The 22,188-nt window shown below is 41.4% G+C and overlaps 1 protein-coding gene across 1 annotated transcript; it reads left to right on the top strand.

The window, feature by feature from the left end:
• The first annotated feature begins 17,564 nt into the window (after window positions 1-17,564).
• Window positions 17,565-18,991, top strand: TMEM215 (transmembrane protein 215). Its single transcript, XM_040237137.1, has one exon. It carries the CDS (start codon window positions 17,760-17,762, stop codon window positions 18,465-18,467), a length of 708 nt encoding a protein of 235 aa, XP_040093071.1. The 5' UTR covers window positions 17,565-17,759; the 3' UTR covers window positions 18,468-18,991.
• The last annotated feature ends 3,197 nt before the right edge of the window (window positions 18,992-22,188 follow it).

Here is a 22,188-nt window from a genome sequence, read left to right as displayed (position 1 = left end):
ACATTCGCTCTCCAGCACTTCCAGCTGTCCCTGCCCTTGCAGCCAGTGTTCCCCTGAAGCCAGGAGGAGACCTCAGAATCACAAGAGTCTTCAGGAAGCAGCCAAAGTGGGGAAGTAAATACCTGAGGGCTTGGCCAGACCACCAGCATTGTCTGCTGGGATCCAGAGGTACCAGGGAGACTCATTCACTCTTTCACCAAACATGTGGGGAGTGGTAGCTTCCTCTGGGCCCCACTGTGTGCCAGGTGCCGCAACTTGCAAGTGAATGAAGCTCCATGCATCTAAGAAACTTGCAGTGTGTACAGTGTGTAGAGACAAGTTCTCATACATGGCGGTAAATTCTGTGCCAGAACTCTAAGTGCTTGCACCCGGTATAGAGTTTGCAATAAAAATTGGCTTTTGGAAATAAAGTATCATAAAGTGCATAAACTGACCTTTTCCAGTCCTGTGGCCACTGCTGAGTTTTCCAAATTTGCTGGCATATTGAGTGCAGCACTTTCACAGCATCATCTTCCAGGATTTGAAACAACTCAATTGGAATTCTATCACCTCCACCAGCTTTGTTCGTAGTGACGCTTTCTAAGGCCCGCTTGACTTCACATTCCAGGATGTCTGGCTCTAGGTGAGTGATCACACTATCGTGATTATCTGGGTACTGAAGATCTTTTTTGTGCAGTTCTTCTCTGTATTCTTGCCACCTCTTCTTAATATCTTCTGCTTCTGTTAGGTCCATACCATTTTGGTCCTTTATGGAGCCCATCTTTTCATGAAATGTTCCCTTGGTATCTCTAATTTTCTTGAGGAGATCTCTAGTCTTTCCCATTCTGTTGTTTTCCTCTATTTCTTTGCATTGATCGCTGAGGAAGGCTTTCTTATCTCTTCTTGCTATTCTTTGGAACTCTGCATTCAGATGCTTATATCTTTCCTTTTCTCCTTTGCTTTTCGCCTCTCTTCTTTTCACAGCTATTTGTAAGGCCTCCCCAGACAGCCATTTTGCTTTTTTGCAGTTCTTTTCCATGGGGATGGTCTTGATCCCTGTCTCCTTACAATGTCACGAACCTCCGTCCATAGTTCATCAGGCACTCTATCTATCAGATCTAGTCCCATAAATCTATTTCTCACTTCCACTGTATAATCATAAGGGATTTGATTTAGGTCATACCTGAATGGTCTAGTGGTTTTCCATACTTTCTTCAATATAAGTCTGAATTTGGCAATAAAGAGTTCATGACCTGAGCCACAGTCAGCTCTCAGTCTTGTTTTTGCTGACTGTATAGAGCTTCTCCATCTTTGGCTGCAAAGAATATAATCAGTCTGATTTCAGTGTTGACCATCTGGTGATGTCCATGTGTAGAGTCTTCTCTTGTGTTGTTGGAAGAGGGTGTTTGCTATGACCAGTGCGTTCTCTTGGCAAGACTCTGTTAGCCTTTGCCCTTCTTCATACTGTATTCCAACGCCAAATTTGCCTGTTACTCCAGGTGTTTCTTGACTTCCTACTTTTGTATTCCAGTCCCCTAGAATGAAAATGACATCTTTTTTGGGTGTTAGTTCTAAAAGGTCTTGTAGGTCTACATAGAACCATTCAACTTCAGCTTCTTCAGTGTTATTGGTTGGAGCATAGACTTGGGCACTGCCTCTTGAGAAACCTATATGCAGGTCAGGAAGCAACAGTTAGAACTAGACATGGAACAACAGACTGGTTCCAAATAGGAAAAGGAGTACGTCAAGGCTGCATATTGTAACTCTGCTTATTTAACTTATATGCAGAGTACATCATGAGAAACGCTGGGCTGGAAGAAGCACAAGGTGGAATCAAGATTGCCGGGAGAAATATCAATAACCTCATATATGCAGATGACACCACCCTTATGGCAGAAAGTGAAGAGGAACTAAAAAGCCTCTTGATGAAAGTGAAAGAGGAGAGTGAAAATGTTGGCTTAAAGCTCAACATTCAGAAAACAAAGATCATGGCATCTGATCCCATCACTTCATGGGAAATAGATGGGGAAACAGTGGAAACAGTGTCAGACTTTATATTTTTGGGTTCCAAAATCACTACAGATGGTGATTGTAGCTATGAAATTAAAAGACACTTACTCCTTGGAAGAAAAGTTATGACCAACCTAGATAGCATATTGAAAAGCAGAGATATTACCTTGCCAATAAAGGTCTGTCTAGTCAAGGCTATGGTTTTTCCAATGGTCATGTATGGATGTGAGAGTTGGACTGTGAAGAAAGCTGAGCACCGAAGAATTGATGCTTTTGAACTGTGGTGTTGGAGAAGACTCTTGAGAGTCCCTTGGACTGCGAGGAGATCCAACCAGTCCATTCTAAATGAGATCAGTCCTGGGTGTTCTTTGGAAGGACTGATGCTAAAGCTGAAACTCCAATACTTTGGCCACCTCATGCGAAGAGTTGACTCATTGGAAAAGACTTTGATGCTAGGAGGGATTGGGGGCAGGAGGAGAAGGGGACGACAGAGGATGAGATGGCTGGATGGCATCACCGACTCGATGGACGTGAGTTTGAGTGAACTCCGGGAGTTGGTGATGGACAGGGAGGCCTGGTGTGCTGCAATTCATGGGGTCGCAGAGTCGGACACGACTGAACGACTGAACTGAACTGAACTGAAAGTGTATAAGATAGGCCCTAGGGCACAAATGTCCTTCTTCATCATCAGAACCTGACAATCAAATAGGGCACAGAGATGAAATAGGGCAAAATACAATACCAAGTGACTAGACCAAGGTCATCTAGCTTGTGAACAACAGAGCACTGTGTTGAACGACAGGACAAGAATCCGCACTGGTTGATTCCTAAGCAGAAACCACCCCACCTAACCGTCTCCAGGAGATAAAACCTAGCACCTCTAGGAGATAAGATCTAGGACCATGGACTTCTCTGGTGGTCCAGGGGTTAAGAATCCGCCTTTCAATGCCAGGAACATGGGTTCCATCCCTGTTCAGGGAAGATCCCACATGCCACAGGGCAACTAAGGCCACGTACTCTAGAGTCTGCGTGCTGCAACTACTGAGCCCCCATGCAACAACTAAAGAGTTTATGTTGTTATTTAGTCGCTAAGTCGTATCCAGTTCTGTGAGCCCATGGACTGTAGCCCACCAGGCTCCTCTGTCCATGGGAATCTCCAGGCAAAAATACTAAAGTAGGTATCCGTGTTTTCCTTCAAGGGATCTTCCCTGACCCAGAGATCGAACCCACGTCTCCTGCAGGTCGTGCATTGCAGGCAGATTCTTTACCACTGAGCCGCCAGGGAAGCCCGCTTCCTGAAGTGGGTGCTGGCTAAATGTGCAGGTTCTCTCTATGAGAGTTCACTCAGATGCACACTCACGATTTGTGCTCATTTCTCTAACATAAACCTAGATCCTATTGTACAGAGTTAAGTAAGTTAGAAAGAGAAAAACAAATATTTATTATTGCATTTAAATGGAATCTAGGAATATGGTACTGATAAACATATTTGCAAGAGAGAAATAGAGAGGCAGAGGTTGAGAATGGACTTGTGGACACAGCGGGAGGAGAGGGTGGGATGGATTGAGAGAGTAGCACTGACGTATATACACAACCATGTGTGAAACAGATAGCCAGTGGGAAGCTGCGATATAACAGGGAGGTCAGCCTGGTGCTGTGACTGGGATGGGGTAGGGGGTGGGAGGGAGGTGCGAGAGGGAGGAGATATATGCATACATATAGCTGATTCACAGTGTTGTACAGCAGAAACTAACACAACATTGTAAAGCAGTTATCCTCCAATTAAAAATAAATTTTAAAAAAGAAGGCAAAAAAAAAGCACTAATGTAAAAATTAGACTAGTGCTCCCATTATCCACCTCCATCATCTCTTGCAAATAGGTAATAAACATTTAAATCAATTACCAGTTTATCTTCAGGGCATCACTTTCAGAGAAATGTCTATCCTACCCAAGACTCCTTGGGTTTCAAGGAAGGAAAAGCCACTCAAACTAATTCCAAATAAGGGGGTGTTACTGAAAGCATCCTGGGAAATCTCACCCATCTGAGTGGCAGGAAGTACTGTTGTTCATGAGAACCTAAACATTAGCATCTTTGAGGGGCACTTAATAAATGGCACCCCTCTTTACAACATGGTGCTGAAGAAACTGAGAAACAAAGCAAAGGCGTGGTCTGTGGAGGCCAAAATGCAGCCTTTATTTCTGAGAGAGACCAGACTGGAATCTGTGGCTTTTAGTCTATTAACTAAGCATGCTTGCTAATTCCAACCTCAGAATTCAGATCACTTACCCAACAGTCTTAGCTCATTCAGGCTGCTAAAACAGATGAACATAGATTGTGAAGCTTATAAACAACAGAAATGTACAATTCTGGAGGCCTGGCAGTCCAAGATCAAGGTGCTGGCAGATTCATTGTCTGATAAGGACCCACTTCCCAGTTCATAGACAGCTATTGTTAGACTGTATTTACATACGGTAGAAAGGGTGGGGGAGCTCTTTGCCCCCCCCACCTTTTTTGTCAAATCAGGGCACTAATCCTATTCATAACAGTTTTACTCTCATGACCCAATCACCTCCCAAAGGACCCTCCTAATACTTCCTACTAACCACCACATTGGGGTTTAAGATTTCAACATTTGAAATTGGAGAGGCCAAAACTTCACTGATTTACAGAGGGAGATTTTAATCCAGTGCTTCAAATATTCATACATATGGAAATTTTGAGGCTTCTCTAGCGGCTTGGCAGCAAAGAATCCACCTGCAATGCAGGAGACATGGGTTCAATCCCTGGGTCAGAAAGATTCCCTGGAAGAGAGCATAGCAACCCACTCCAGTATTCCTGCCCAGAGAATCCCATGGACAGAGGAGCCTGGTGGGCTACCATCCTTAGGGTCACAAAGAGTTGCACGTGACTAAAGCAACTGAGCACGCATGCATGGAAAGTTTACAGTGGAAATTTGAATTAGTGATAATAAGAAATTGACAGTTTTTAGGTGGAATAATGCTCTTTTTGGGCTAAGTGGCATGTCTCGAGGTTTATAATTTACTTTAAAATAATTCAGGATGAAAAATAAAGTATAAAAGTGAAAAAAAAAAGGAAAAAAAAATAAAAGTGAAGGGAGGCAACTACTGGAAAATAGCTTGACAGCTTCTTAAAAAATTAGCATTATCATATGACCCAACAATTCTAAGTACCTACCCAAGAGAAACAAAGAATATGAGCACACAAAATCATGTACATAATTGTCCATAGCAGCCTTATTCAAAATGATCAAATGTCTATCAACTGAAAAATGAATAAACAAAATGTGGTATATAAAACCATACAATGGAATATTACTTGACAATAAAAAAGAACAAAATACTAAAACATGGATGAATCTGAAAAACACCATACTCATTGAAAGAAACCAGATGCAAAAGAACACATACAGCATGATTCCATTCATAAAAAATAGTCAGAAAAGGCCTATCTACAGAAACAGTAAGTAGTTAGTGGTCACCTAGGATCAGGATCAGGGGTGAGAATAAGGAGTAACTGTAAATGGGCTCTGGGTTTCTATTTAGAGTGATAGAAATGTTCTTGAATCAGATTTTGGTGAAGGCTGTACAACTCTATAAACACACTGGAAGTCTTTGAATTATTTACTTGAAATGGAGAATTGCATGGAATGTAAATTACATCTCAATAAAACTATTTTTTAAAAGGAAAAGGGAAGGAAGTGTTGGGGAGAGGAAAAGGAAGGAAGGAAAGAAGAAAGAAAGGGAGGGAGGGAGAAAGGGCGGAAGGAAGGAAGGTTTTTTTTGGCCATGATGACCATAACCTTCACAGTACCTGAATTCGAGAGAAGCCAAAATTATCACTCGAATATTTGATGGGAGAGGAGAAGATCTTTAAAGATTTTAGATGCATGATATTCTGAAACCTAATAAACCTCTCATTCTCTGCAGTGGTTCTGAACTATCTTTCCTCTGAACAATGCTAGATAAACACAGCGAATGTCTGACCCCATTGATTCTTTTTTTTCTTTGGTTGGTGGTGAATATCCCTTTCTAGTTACACACTCTTTCAGTCTATAGGATAAAATACGACAGAACTAGTATTTTTCTCTAAAAATATATCCAAACTGGACTTCCCTGGTGGTCCAGTGGTTAAGAATCCACCTTCCAATGCAGGGGACACAGGTTGGATCCCTAGTCTGGGAAGATTCCACATGCTCAGTTGCCATAGTTACTGAAGTCTCTGTACCTTAGAGCTTGTGCTCTGCAACAAGAAAGTCACCGGAATGAGAAATCAAAACACAGTCCTCCCCTCCCGCCTGTATCAACTAGACAAAGCCCACACACAGCAACAAAGACCCAGTGCAGCCAAAAATAAATAAGTAAATAAATAAATATTAAAAATATACCCAAACTGCCCTAATTATGATCTTCTGTGTTTCCAAAACTGTTAAGTCACAATTATCTGAAGAAGCCCCTAGTTTCATCCTTTATCTGGATGCTCTTTTTCATTATGTATGAATTTTTAAATACTCAGATGGTAATCTTACTTCCAAAGTCTTAGCAAAACCATCACTCTCAGGTCCATGTAGCCCTGATAGCATATTAAGGTACAGAATTATCAGGGATTTTTGGCATCTCTACTTAGATTATATGCATTTCTTTATCAATTCAATTTCATTACATTTCTTTCAGTGATTTCTGCTCTGTTGATGGCTTTCTTCCTGTTTCCCAGGTCTGTGATGGATTAATCTCAAAATTCAGACTCATACAAATATTCTAATTCCATTTCTAGATTTTGAAAGTTGGGGAGGAAAGGTATATGTGTTTGATCTGTTTGATCTGCCAGTTTACTCCAATCTGCAACTTTATTTATTATGATTATATAATATCCCAGTGTTTCAATGCAACAATAACCATTTCATATTTTTCTATACTAAAATTAATGTGTGATCAACACCCTTATATATAAAAATGTTTGTGTGTGATTCTGTTTCTAAAGAAAGCTTTTTAATGTCTGTTGAACAAAAGTAAAATGAGTTGGTGGTCTCTGGATTTTCATAAATATATATTATCAAAAGTTTGAAGACCTGAATATTCAAGGCAATCATGAGACAAAAGAACAAAGCTGAAAGTATCAGGTTCCTTGACTTCAGACTATATTATAAAGCTATAGTCATTAAAACAATATGATACCAGCACAAAAAGAGGCACACAGATCAAAGGAACAAAATAGAGAACCCACAAATAAACCCAGGCACATATGGTCAATTAATCTATGACAAAGGAAGCAAGAATATACAATAGGGGAAAAACAGTCTCTTCAATAAATGGTGCTGGGAACACTGAACAGTTGTATGTAAAAGAATAAAATTAGAACATTTTTTCACATTGTATACAAAAATAAACTTGAAATGGATTAAACACCTAAATGTAAGTCTGGAAACATAAAACTCCTAGAAGGAAATAAGCAGAACACTCTTTGATGTAATTCATGGCCATATTTTTTTCGATCAGTCTCCTCAGACAAAATAAACAAATGGGACCTAATTAAATAAAAGCTTTTGCACAGCAAAGGAAAACATCAACAAAACAAAAAGACAACTTATGGAATGGAAAAAAAATATTTGCTAATAATATATCTGATAAGAAGCTAACATCCAAAATATACAAGCAGCTCAAACAACTCAATATTTTTTTTTAAAAAAAAGACCAAAAATCTGTTTTAGAAACGGGCAGAAGACCTGAATAGACACTTTTCCAAGGAAGACACACAGAAAGCCAAGTGGCACACTAAAAGATATTCATCACTAATTATTCAATTCAGTTCAGTTCAGTCTCTCAGTCGTGTCCGACTCTTTGCGACCCCATGAATCACAGCACGCCAGGCCTCCCTGTCCATCACCAACTCCCAGAGTTCACTCAAACTCACATCCATCAAGTCGGTGATGCCATCCAGCCATCTCATCCTCTGTCGTCCCCTTCTCCTGCCTGCAATCTTTCCCAGCATCTGGGTCTTTTCCAATGAGGCAGCTCTATGCATCAGGTAGGCAAAGTTTTGGAGTTTCAGCCTCAGCATCAGTCCTTCCAATGAACACCCAGGACTGATCTCCTTTAGGATGGACTGGTTGGATCTCCTTGCAGTCCAAGGGACTCTCAAGAGTCTTCTCCAACACCACAGTTCAAAAGCATCAATTATTTGGTGCTCAGCTTTCTTCACTGGAGAAATGCAAATCAAAACCACAACGAGGTATCACCCCACACCTGTTGGGATAGCTGTCATCAAAAAGACCACAAATAATAAATGCTGATGAGGATGTGGAGGAAGGAAGGAAGGAGAACCCTACTACACTGTTGGTAGGAATGTAAACTGGTGCAGCCATTATGGAAAACAATATGGAACTTCCTCAAGAAACTAAAAATATTAATAGAACTACCATATTATACAGCAATTCTATGTCTTGCCATATATTGAAAGAAAAAAAAACACTAACAGCCAAGATATGGAAGCCACTTAAGTGAACATCAACAGATGAATATATAAAGAAGAAGTGATACATATATATAATATAATGGAATATTACTTGGCCATAAAAAGAATGAAATTCTACCATTTGCAGCAACATGGATGGACCTGGAGGGTATTATGCTTAGTGAAATAAGACAGACAAAAGAAGGACAAACACTGTATGTTATCACTTATATGTGGAATCTGAAAAATAAAACAAATGAATAAATATAACAAAACAGAAACAGATCCATGGATATTGAGAACAAATTAGTAGTTGCTTTTGGGAAGAGGAACTGGGGGAGTGGTAAGATAAGGATAAGGGATTAAGAGGTACAAACTACTATATATAAAATAAATAAGTTACAAAGATATATTGTACAGAACAGGGAATATAGCCAATATTTTATAACTTCAAATGGAATATAATCTATAAAAACATTGAACCACTATATTGTACACCTGAAATCAATATAGTATTGTAAACCAATATAGTATTGTAAACTATTACTTCTATAAAAATTTTTTTGAAGGTTGGACATGTCAATGTACTATGTTAATCTAAGGACAAGAAAATGAGAAAAGCAGATGAACCTTCAGTTTAGGGATCAAACCTAACTCTGATTCTACTCCCAACCTCTACTCCCAACTCTGATTCTCAAGAGTCCATTTTTCTCATCATTTATTCCCTTAACCAGGATCCTCTACAGAATCAAAGGAAAGACAACACGGAGAAACATCTAAGCTAGTGAATAAGCTCAGCCCTGGAGAGCAAATGGATGTTTGGCTGGAACCACTCAGATACCTAAAACGTTTTCATCTTTGGAACCATTAATCTAACACTGTCACTTGCACTAGCTTTATTTTTTAACTTACAGAAAGATTTGTGATAATTCTAGGCTCCTTTGTACTTTGTTTTGCACAACCGAATGAACCCTGATGAGCTGCAAGCACTTTTAGAACTCTGTTAATTCAGCACTGGAAAACAATTGAAGATACTTTACATCTCTGGAGGCCCTGAGTGAAATAAGAGAAGTTAGAGTTGTAAAGGTAGGCTTTAGTAAAGATCAGAGTTACCTGCTAGGAGCTAGGGAAGATGGGAGGAGGTACAGAGGAGGCGTGAACACCACCAGATATGTAGGAGGTTCTCAATATAACATTTGTTAAATAAATGAGTCAGAATTACAGCCAAGAAAGAAAAAAATATCAAATCTCTAACTAGGTGCCTCAAAACAACCATTTTTAAATCAAAAAGGGGGGAAATAGTACATTTATTATTTTCTAGGTTGAAAACAGGGTTGTAAGACATTTCAAAAGTGATTAACATGAATTTGGGAGGAACCATAAGATTTCACTCCAATCCAACATGAAAATCCACTTGCTGTCTTTCAATTTTCCTCTCTTCTCAATTCATCCATATCCTTTTCTCCCCTGTGAGGAAGTGCCAGAATGAGGAAGGGGGCAGGACAAACAGTCTTTCAAATCTTTGTGTATCATTCATTCAACTACCATTTATTGAGTGCTTAATACACGGAAGAGTCAATTCTCTCATTAAAACAAAAACTTTTTCTTATTATAAAATAACAGCAGAAATTTTGACAATTCATAAAAATATAAAGAAAATAGTAGCAATTATGGAATGCTCCAGCTCAGTGGTAAAGAATCCGCTTGCCCGTGTAGAAGACGCAGGAGGCGTGGGTTTGATCCCTGGGTCAGGAAGAGCCCCTGGAGGAGGAAATAGCAACCCACTCCAGTATTCTTGCCTGGAAAACCCCATGGACAGAGGCGCCTGGCGGGCTACAGTCCCTGGGGGTGTCAAAAAGTCAGACATGACTTTGCAACTAAACACAATGCTCCACTCCACCAACTAGAAATAATCACAGCTACTATTTTGAGAGTATTTCCTTTTGGTCTTTTTTTTTCTATTCTAGCTTTTTTTTTTTTTTTTTTTTTTTAGTAATTAGGGGCCTACTAAATATAAAATTTTTTCAAGTTACTTTAATGGAGTTTTTTTATTCTCAGTTTTTTAAATTAGTATTATATTGATCCCATTATCATGGGTCATTATAAATATAAAAAAATATAATTTTGTTCATACATAATACTCCCTCAACTGACTGTGCATATTCCTTCCAATGAATGTACCATATTGTATATAACCTTTCCTCTGTTATTGGCTATTTCAGTGTTTTTCAGTGTTTTACTACTAGGGCATTGTAAATTTTTTTTTGCACATAAATATTTTTTGTGCTACTGTTTATTTTTATGGGAAAGTTTGCTAGAATCACACTGCCTGAGTCAACTGGATTATGATAAACCCAATAGCTCACCATCATCCAATAGAATTTGGTAATGGTGAAACATTTATATCTGCACTGTCCAGTATGGTGGCCCATCGCCACATTTGACTGCTCAGCACTTGAAATGTGGGTAGTACATCTGCAAAACTGACTTTTTTATTTTATTGCATTTTAATTAATTTAAATGTAAATAGCCTCTTGTGTTAATGGCTATGGTATTGGTCAGTGCAAAGTCTTAATTTGTTTGACTCTTGGAGACTTCCACAGAATGGCTCTCATTCTGTTGCCATAGCACTGAATTCAGGAATTACTGTGTGGGTCTGGAGAGTCTGAAAATGATAATGAGGACTTTGTTTATGCCTCATGAACTGGGCCTGTTGTCATATCAGGTGTGCTCAGCAGACATGAGGCCAGGCTATGAGTAGGCTTGGATCTGCCTCATGAAAATAAGCTTTATGAAAACATGGTAAACCTAGAGAGAAACACTTTGTGTCTAAAAGGGTTAGATGTGACCTTCCCTTACTCACACATTGCTATCCCTAACTGCGCCGGTTGGTGAAGCTGTGGGGACTTCCATCTACATCTTGAGATGAGTAAATGATGATTAATTTATTCATATGGTACCTGAGCCTGGTCTTTCCACCAGTACACACTTACTTCTGACATGTTTCAGTAGAATAGTCATGCAAACGGATGCACTTCTTTGAAGTTCTTTAGATACCTGAGCAGACTTCATCCATGAGTTAGTACCAATACATTCCCACCACTAACATATGTGAGTATTCATCTCAGCACCACCCTGCCCCGAGTATTGGTATTATTTTTTATATTTACAACTCGAATGGATTAAAAAAATTACATAGCATTGTCATTGAAATTTAGAAATATTTTATCTCTACAAGTAAAGTGCTAAAGAGAGCTCCCTTAAAAAGTTTTCTCTCTTGACCCTACACCCCACTTCTGGCTATCATTTCATTTCTCTGTTCTTAACAACAAAATCCTTCGAGTTTTCTCTGCTCTCTGCCCCCAGTTCCTCTTCCTTTTTTCCCTCTTGGACTCATTTCAATCAATATTTCACCCCCGGCCACCCTACCAGAACTATTCCTGTAAAGGTGACTGATGACCTCCATGTTGCTAAGCCCAGTGTTCACTTTTTAGTCCTTTTCATATTTGTCAACAGAATTGCTGCAATCACTATGCCCTCCCTGAACTGCTTTCTTCTTTTAGTTCCTTGGACCTCTGCTCATGGTCTCACCTTGCTGGCCACACCTTCACAATTTCTTTTGCTGGTTCCTCTTCATCTCCCCAGCCTTAAAATGTTGATGTTCCTTTGTACTTAGTACTGGAACTTCTCTAGCCTACTGATCTCTGCTCCCTAAGTTCTGATTAGATCTCTGCCTAAGATCTCATTAGTCCCAGGGATTAAAATGGCAGTCATATCCCAACAACTCTCAAAATTGTATCTCCAGCCCAGATTTCACCCCAAAGTCCAGACTTGTACATCAACTCTATCACCAACTTCACTTTGATATAGCAAATAAACATGTCCAAAACCAGGTTCCTGGTTTGCCACCTCAATTTTCAAATTTTAGAATTATCCTTGATTATAATAATTTCCCTCGCATCCCAAATATATCAGCAAATACTGTCAGCTTTACATTAGAATACATCAGAATCTAACCACTTCTAGCCACATCCATAAACCAATATCATCTCTTACCTGGATAATTACAATAGTTTCCTAAGGGGCCTCTCTGCTTCTGCCCTCAACCCACCTTGTTTATTTTCTATACAACAGCTAGACAGAGCCTTTAAACTATGAGTTAGGACTTTCCCCTCCTTTCCAGAACCTCCAACCAGGTCTGTCTCTAACATATAAGAGGCCCCATGCAAGAATAAAAGGAGCAAGGCTGCAGCTGATCCACGATAGACAAGCAGGATGAGCGTACAGCCTTTGAGATCTGAAAGTCTTGTTGCCTCAGCATAATCTATACACACATCTTGCTCTGTGAATGTGAGTGCCCACATCTCACTAACTTGTATCTCCAGCACCTAGCGCAGAGCCACACACATCATAAACACTCAGGTAGTATTGAAGAATTGATGCTTTTGAATTGTGGAGTTGGAGAAGATTCTTGAGAGTGCCTTGGACTGCAAGATCAAACCAGTCAATTCTAAAGGAAATCAACCCTGAATATTCACTGGAAGGACTGGTGCTGAAGCTGAAGCTCCAATATTTTGTCCACCTGATGCAAATAGCCAACTCATTGGAAAAGACCCTGATGCTGAGAAAGACTGAAGGCAGAAGGAGAAGAGGGTGACAGAAGATAAAATGGTTGGATGGCAACACCAATTCAATGGACATGAACTTGGGCAAACTCTGGGAGATGGTGAGGGACAGGGAAACCTGGTGTGCTGCAGTCCATGGGGTCGCAAAGAGTCGGACATGACTTGGCAACTGAGCAACAACAACGGTATTGAATCATTGCAACCCTTCTGCGTTTCATCTGTATGATTAAATGTGTTAGAGTAAATATTCTTTTTTTTTCACCTCCAGAAATAAGGGTACTTTATGAAGATATGTAACAACAAAAAAATAACATTTTATATGACAATAAAAATAACTGCATATATTATATGACTGGTTTCACCCAAATAGTATTTAAAATCTAAAAATTTTAACTGATTCTGTGGCAGTCTGCTACTTATTAATATATAAATACATCCATGACATGAAACAAAAATATTTAAGAAAGTAATTGAGTTGAGAGTAGATATTCTATAAGATATCTTCAAATTCTAGCCTCCTGTGATTTCAATAATCTCAGAAATAAAAGGTTCTGCATTTCCTTCTCAAACACCCACATGTTAAAACCTCATTAAAACCTGAATTTGCTTTTTCTTCTGATGAAAAGCTTTTGTACATAGCTGTATATGCTTACAGCATTGCAAGAACTGCTTAGGGTTTTAAAATCCTAGTGCGATCAGCCTATACAAGCAAGAAATTAAAGACTGAGAATGCCTTTTCTGTCCCTGAATATTGTAACCCTGAGTGATGTCTCCCACCTCCACCCACTTTTGCTGCTGACTTGGGCAAGTATACCTGCTGTTCAAAGACCATCTGAAATTACCTCTAAGAAGGAACTGCTTTGAGAGAATGAGGCTTATAATTAGACAGTAATTGAAGTCTCCTGCAGCTTTATGCATGGGTCTTATCTAATGCCTAAGTAGGTGAACTGCATGACTTGAGTCAAATGGAATTAGATGCTTGTCCAAGTTAGAGGAGGTCTCTGTTCAGCAATGTCGCCTCTTTAGGCTTCAACTAGGTTTCCAGCATTATTGTCAGAGCACCTGCACAACACTAACGACTGTTCAACCCTGTAGAAGTGACTGTCAGAGAATCACGAAGAGTAGAGCCGAAATGGTCCTCAGCTAGCTCCCCATGCCCAGCCCTTGTTTCACGGGAAATTGAAACCCAGTGAGGTGAAATGATTTGCCTCAGGTCACAGGTAGAAGAGAAGCTAGATCAGGGAACTTAGGAGGTAGGACAGTGATGATTTGCTTGATTTACTTGATGTATGTTGTTAGACAAAGGAACTGAGGACAATCCCACAGTTTCTCAGTTGGGCACATAGGAAGAATAAGGGGGTCAAAGGAGAAAGGGCAGGTCTGAAGGAAATTTGACGAGCACAGTTCAGGTGGTGTTGAGATTGAGGTGTCTGTGTGCCATACAGACAGATATCAAGCAGACAAGTAGATATTATCAGACAATTAGATATTATAAATCTGAAATTGAGGGAAAAGGACAAGCTAAAGAGATAAACATAAGGGTCATTAGCATAGCCAGCCATCAGCATAGCCATCAGCATCAAAGGGCTTTGTTAAAAATTAATAAAATAAAAAGAAGTTTTACAATGTAGTCTACAGATGAGTGGCCCAGGAGATGGGAAAGAGACCAGAATAGAAAGGCATTAGTAAAGGAAAGGGAGAGAGGGCTTCAAGAAGGGAAGCGTGGTCAGGAGTTGTGGTACACGCTGCCGGTTGCTTCTCCAACTTCCGTTCTACTCTTCTTCCTCGATAACAAATCTGTAATTTTTTTCAAAGTGGCAATAAATCTGGTCAACACCCCTCCCTGCACACAAAATCTTGATTTCCCAGGCTCCTTTGCACAGAGGTGACCACTATGACAGCCTTCTGGCCAGTAAGCTATGATGTCTGACCAGTGAGCTACGACAGAGCTATGGTAGAGTTGTTCATATAATGTCTATCTATTTGGTGCAGCTGCCAGGAAAACAATTATCTTCCTGATGGAAATGGTCAGACAGCTGGCATCTCACCTTTGCTCTTTGCCTTTCTCCCTTTCTTCCTTCTTTCTGTCCAAAATAATGATTCTATGCCAGAGGTACAGCAGCTGTCTAGTGAGGAGGAGTAGATACTGGAGTGGAAAACTGAGTCTGATTCCTGATCCACTCAGTAGAAAGAGCGAGAAACTTGGGAGTCAACCTTGGACTCTAATCACCATCTTACTTTCTTTGATCCTTGATTACAGCTTTAAATATCTTCCAGATTCACTTTCTTCTAACCACCCTACTAGCCCTGCTTTGTTCAGATCCCTGCCATGTCTTGCCTGGCTTATTGAACTGCCCTCCTACAGGTCTCCTTGTTCACCCCTCAACCCCTTCCAACCTGTCCTCTAACCTACTGTCACTGTCTGTCAAACATGGAATAGTTTCTGTTGATCCCTGCTTAAAACACTGCCGCCACTCTTCACTGCTTAGAGTCAAAGGTCCTCAGCCCCCCAGACAGGCTGTTAATGACTTGGCTCCTGCCTTTTATTGATTATCACTGTGCTAAGCAATATGGGTTTCCCTGGTGGCTCAGACGGTAAAAAATTTCCCTGCAATGCCGGAGAACCTGAGTTTGATCTTTGGGTTGGGAAGATTCCTTGGAGGAGGGCATAGCAACCCACTCCAGTATTCTTGCCTGGAGAATCCCCATGGACAGAGGAGCCTGGTGGGCTACAGTCCATGGAGTCACAGAGAGTCTGCCGCAACTAAGCACGCGCGCGCACACACACACACACACAAGCAAGCAAGTATATATTCCATCCACTTTGTGAACTAGAACCATGTTCCAAGCATCTCACTAGGAACTTTACATTTATTTAGTCCTCAGAGGGTTTGTTCACATATTTGATAGTAATATTTTCATTTTACAGATGCGTCAACTGATTCTCAAAGCAGTTAAGTCACCTGCCCAGGAATACATGGTTAATTTAAGTGGGGAGAAGGCCTGGAGGTCAAAATTCTTTCCACCAAAGCACGGCCTTGATGAAAAATACTACCCCATCCCCTCCCCCTTCCTCCCCCGCCCTTCCGCCTCCGGCTTCTCACTATTCCCCATCTACCCTAACTGAGCAGCCTTGTTGAAGAACCCCAGCCAAAGCCAATCTTGCCCCCAGGGCCAGAGGAATCCAGCCCGCGCGCCGGTGGGGAGGAGGCAGGTTGTCCACACCAGCGTGGGCGAAGGAGAGAATCGCCCAAAGCTGGAGCTGCTGGCCGGGCTGATCCCCGAGTCAAGGCCCCTCCTTTTCCTCGATAGCTGGGTGTTGGGTGCCAAGTGCAGGGGGATGGAGAGCCGGGGCTGGAAAGCCCATCTCCTTTGACCCAGCCGGCGTGGCTGGCACCACGGCCGTGTCAGAGTGGGATCCAGGCTCCAAGGCCACCCCCTGCAGGTCCCAGGGCTGTAAGACCCAGGTTGGGGGCGGGGGAAGGACTCTGGTGACGCCCCCAGGGGTGAGCAAGACCCGGCTGACCACTGACTCAGCCTGGGCGCGGGTCCGGTGCGCTTCGCTGCTACTCGAGCGGTGTTGTGCGCCGCTGCCGCCCAGCGCCCGAAGACAGAGCAGTCGCGGGCCGCAGGACCCCGAGAAGTGCAGCCCTCAGAGCCCCAGAGCCTCGACGTTCAGAGACAGGCGGTAGGGGAACCTCCTAGGAGCTGCTCCAGGGCGAATCGGGTCACCCACATCTGCAACTAGAGAAGGATCCAGGTCGCCGGGGGGCATCTCCAGCTGGCACTTCTGACCCTCGGACCGCGGACTTGGAGCCCCGGCTGCCCCGCAGGCAAACCCGCCCGAGTTCGTCTCCGGCCCGCGTCTACCGCGCACCAGGGACTCTCCCAGGACACAGAAGCGGGTCCAGCCGCCCTGCTCAGCCCTCCCAGGCAGCGGCGGGACGAACTCCGGCTGCTCCAAGCTCCCCAGGTAGACCGTGGGCAGCCCCTTCTGCCCCAGTGACCTCTCCTTGGGGTCTAGCCCCCTCGCGCCCCCGCGCGTCCTTCTTTGTTTCTGAGCTCGCTCTGAAAGTGATGTAACCAGGCCAGGCTCGCGCGCCGCTTTCCCTCTTTTCCAGACTAAGTCCGTCCTCCCTCCAGCACCCGGCGCTCTTCGCGCAGAGCTGGGCGCTGGGCTGCGCCGCCGCTCCGCTCCGCTCCCAAAGCCCTGGAGACCGACGCCGCACCACCTGGATGTGGAGTCAAGGCGGAAAGCCAGGCTTTCCTTCCAGAAACAAGGGAGAGAGCCGAGGAAACAGCTGCTGTGGAGGTTTCTAAGGAGACCCAGACTGGCTTTTTTCCCCGTTCCCGAGAGACGGCAGGAAACCTCAGGTACCTTGGCCACCCCAACCGGTGGATGTCTATCTGAGAGAGAGATAGGGGTTGCAATAGTAAGAAAGAGACAGAGAAAGAGAGAGAGCAACAGAAACAGGGGAAATAGAGACGGAGACCAACAAGCCTGACAGACAGTAGAGTCAGAGACAGCATAAGAGAGAGGTCTGGTGAGTGGGAGATTGACTAGGATATTTTTGTTTTTGTTTTGTTTTTAACCTAGCGCGATTTTGCCTCTGACAGTAGGGAGGAACTCTGCTCCTTGGTCAGCGGGCAGTCCCCAACCTGGATGGAGTGAAAGATGCGGCCCGATGACATCAACCCGAGGACTGGGCTGGTTGTGGCCCTGGTCAGTGTCTTCCTGGTCTTTGGCTTCATGTTCACCGTCTCTGGGATGAAAGGAGAGACTCTGGGAAACATCCCCCTCCTGGCCATAGGGCCCGCCATCTGCCTGCCAGGCATTGCGGCCATTGCCCTGGCCAGGAAAACCGAGGGCTGCACCAAGTGGCCCGAGAATGAGCTGCTGTGGGTCCGAAAGCTGCCTTGCTTCCGGAAACCCAAGGACAAGGAGGTGGTGGAACTGCTGAGGACCCCTTCAGACCTGGAGTCAGGCAAGGGGAGTTCAGATGAGCTGGCTAAGAAGGCGGGCCTCAGGGGGAAGCCTTCCCTCCAAGGGCAGGGTGAGTTGCCTATGGCCAGCTCCATCACCACCCCCACACCCATGGAGGAAGGAGAATGCCAGAGCCCTGGCCAGAGCGGGCGTCGGGAGGAGACGTCCAGATACTTGGATGGCTATTGTCCCTCGGGCAGCTCCCTCACCTATAGTGCCTTGGATGCCAAGTGCTCAGCCTGGGACAGGTCTGAGCACCCTGAGCCCGAGGATGGCATCTTCTTCGTGCCCCAGGACAGTATCATCGTTTGCTCCTACAAGCAGAACAGCCCCTATGACAGATACTGTTGTTACATCAATCAGAGCCAAGGCAGGTGGGACCACGAGACGATAGTCTAAGTTTCGCATACAAGGGTCGCTGTGTTGATAGAAACGTGACTACGCTCAGCTCCCAACAGAAGGAAACTGCCCTGCTCTAATAGCCTTCACACGGTTAGAAACTGACCCGGTACGTGATGGGCGTGCAAGCCTCCTGTGTGTCAGAGTCATGTAAATAGGCATGTTTGGGACACGTTTCAGGAAAGGATGATGAGGGTTAAGGACACTGGAAGAGGCAGTAAAGGCAGAGGTAGGAAAGGAAGCCGTTTCAGTTGCTTTTAAGCAATTTAAGCCATGTTGGATGCTTTGTAAAATATGGCAGAAAGTGTAACCCAGCACCTGCTGAAAGCAAGATAAATCTAGAGTGGGTTGCATATAACAGACGAAACGATATGTGGACTACTCAGAGGGAAATTGAGCTGCTTTCAGTCTAAAGAAGCTGAGTGAAAAAACAATTCAATACTTCATTCTATGAAATGATTTTTTGTCCAGTGAAAGCTTTTCACGCTTAGTATTTGCTGAAAGAAAAAAAAAATTAAGATAGAATAGCTACATCCTTCCTAAGGTGTGATGGTTAGTGGAGAAAGGGGAGTTAAAGACAGTTGAATCATGTAATTGACTTTTATGGTTATTACCTTCAGACAAGATCAGGGATTTTTAGTAAAGTAAAATAAGTGTGACCAGTTGTATGAAAAACTAACATTTTTAGATGGCTATGTTACTTCTGAAACTCTTCATTTATATTGACTTACTGGGTCTTTATTTGAAGTGTTTTTTAGCATTTACTGTCAATCATGTACAATTTCCTCATCAGGTGCAATATGGCTTGGTATCATATTTTCATAGATTAGAATTTGTTTTCATCAAGTTAAAGTGGACTTTACATATGTATACAAGTGTCTTTAACATTTCTGGAAGATGTAATTATGATTCTTAAATGCCTTTTAAATTGTGAAGATTGTGACGTCAATACCATTAGTCTTGAACTTTATGCAGAAATTATGTGAAATGTGATGGTTAAATTTCTGGAAATGTCTTTATTTGTACATTTGTTCAACACTCCCAAAGACTGTCAATGCCAGTGAAACAAGTTAATCCACTAGATTTAACTAAAGCCCAGTTTTCATTGAGTTCTCCTGATCAGTGAACATTATATGACAAAGGTCTGTTTCATTTAATTTTTTGCTGCTGAGGAAAAAAAAATCACAGTGGGATCCTTAAAATGTATTTTCTTTTTCATTTGCTCAACTGGCAATCAACCAAAATACCATTTAACCCCTGTTGAAGAAAAAATTAAATTATATGTAGAAATGGTGGTATATTTCATTTTGAAGATCAGGATAACTTTGCATCCTTCAGAGAATGATTTGCTTTTAATGACTGTATAGTTTCAGCCACTTTCTCCCAAAAGGGGAACTGAGGACAAAAATTTGGGGTGTACCTCCTTTGTGTATGTCAAGTCCAATTCTGCAATTCTTTAAGTGTAGCAATTGTTTTGTCTTGAGAATTGTTCCCCTAAAATCACAATTTTCTAACCAAATTCAACATCAGAAATATTTATTTTATTTTAGTATTACTTCAATGTTGGAAAATGAAATCTGTGATCCTGAACACATTTTACCACCTCAGTCCCTGAAATGAGGGAAGTGGGACTGACTTACACTAGATGAGTTCTATCATTCATTCCCAGTTCGGATATTCTATGACATTCTGTCAAAAGCACTTTATATTTTGCCAGGAAATGATTTACAGCAAAATGCATGCCAAAGTTATGCAATTCATAATAACAATTATGCTACATGGATTTAGTTCTTGTTGCTATTCAAAAGAATTTTGTAGATGTATAAAAGCAGATTTGTTTTGCTACTAAATATTATTATTCAAAAAATGCACTTCTGGGGATAAAATGAAGATGATAGGGTAAAATATTTTTAAGGAGAAAATTTTCAATATTGGTATAACCCCAAATAATCAAATACATATCTTTGCACTAAATGTAATTTACTTTGGATTTGGAATGGAGGAAAAATCATTCCTAAAATTGCAATGCCTCTTGATAAGTCTAAAGCATTTTGAAAGATGAAAATCATGTTTCTAGGAAGGTAAAAATTATTGGATAACTCTTAGGAATAAAAAGTTGCTCTAATTTGTTTGTCTTTGTGGACATCTTTAGAGGTGAGGAGAGAGCAAGACATCAGAGAGAGGTGTTCACACAGACTCAGCAAATCCTACACAGGGTCTGAAAAGAGATGGTTGTAAGGTCAGGTTTGGGATTTGGAAAAGTTACTTTCTGATTTCTTCAACTCAGACTCCTTCATATCACATACACACACACACACACTCCAATTTCCATATCCAAAGTCGGCTACTAGTCTAGAGAGATAAGGTATTTTATCACATTTTCAAGACCTATTTCAGAAGAAACTTACTTTTAAGTTTCTTCTTCCATCTGCCTACTTAAGATCCTTAAATTATCTAAGAAGGCATTTGAGGGAATTTTCTGCAATGCTAAAATAATGGTGTGCAAGTGTTGAGCTTGGAGGCTTAACTTTGACCAGAAAGAATAAAACGTGTAATTGTGTGTGTGAATTTTGCTTAACAGTTTATGTTAATCCACCCCTGCCTAATATGAAGCAAGGTAGCTTAGTGCCCCATGTCAACACTTGTTAAGTGCTATATTCAGGGTAAAACTGACATTCTTTTGAACAGAGTAGACAAGAAGAGAAAAGGGTCTGAGCCCTTTACAGGAACACAGAGCAGTTCATTCCCGTCAACAGTGCTGGCAAATGATTAACATGAACATTACCAACATGAGGATTATTCCTGGTATCCTCTAAGAGCTTTCAGATAGATATAAATTTAACTCAGCATTGGTTACTTTTACTTTTCTGTTAATCCAAATAGTCATTTCAACTTGATTTTAAATAGACATTTTATTTTTGAAATCTCCTCTACTGAATTTTTCTTGCTCTATATTCCTATTTATATTATACACTGGTTCTTTTTCCAAACTGTTTCTTGAATCCAAAGTGTGAATTCAGCCAAGATAGCCAAGCTGGAGCTTACTTAAACAACTGTTTCGAGATTTAGTTTCCACTGCAATCATGGCAAACAAATCCAGATACAGTTAAGTTCAGGCTCTCCTCCAAACCCTGCTAACCAGCCCCTTTGAGAATGTTTTCAATAGTATGGATCTTAACACCCATAAACTGGTCATGTAGAGAAAGGAGATGCATTATTTCAAATATTTTCCTTTTGTTATATCCAACCTCTTATGTTTATGAATATTCTTATATTTATGAATATATTTTATGAATATATATTTTATTATATTCATATTATTATATTTATAATATAATTCATCATATTATATTTATGAATATACTTCTACAGCATCATTTATTTGCAGAATTTGCTGCTTTATTATTATTTTATAACATTAAATAAAATGCTTTTGAAAATCCACAGACCCACTATCCTAACAGAACTACACACACTTCCATTTCAGTATATTATCTTCCAGGCCTCCTCTACCTGCGTATGCACCTCACACATTGTAATTGTGCTTCGTTTTCTTTTCTCTTTTAGTTATATCTCAAATATATTTTCATGTTTCTATGTAGTGTTCCTAACTGTCACTTAACAATTATGTAATATGACATTTTAGTGAAGTACCATAATTTATCATGCCGTTCCTTACTGCTAGCCAAATATCAAGGGTTATGGATTACTTTGTTGGTTG

The sequence above is a fragment of the Oryx dammah genome, unplaced genomic scaffold, assembly GCF_014754425.2.
Source record: "Oryx dammah isolate SB20612 unplaced genomic scaffold, SCBI_Odam_1.1 HiC_scaffold_1, whole genome shotgun sequence".
Lineage (NCBI taxonomy): Eukaryota > Metazoa > Chordata > Mammalia > Artiodactyla > Bovidae > Oryx > Oryx dammah.
The sequence above is the reverse complement of the archived record's forward strand: the minus strand, read 5'-3'. Positions and strand labels throughout refer to the sequence as shown.

Bases quoted from the DNA above. Each gene is read 5' to 3' on its own strand.
- TMEM215 (XM_040237137.1), top strand. From the start codon at position 17,760: ATGCGGCCCGATGACATCAACCCGAGGACTGGGCTGGTTGTGGCCCTG.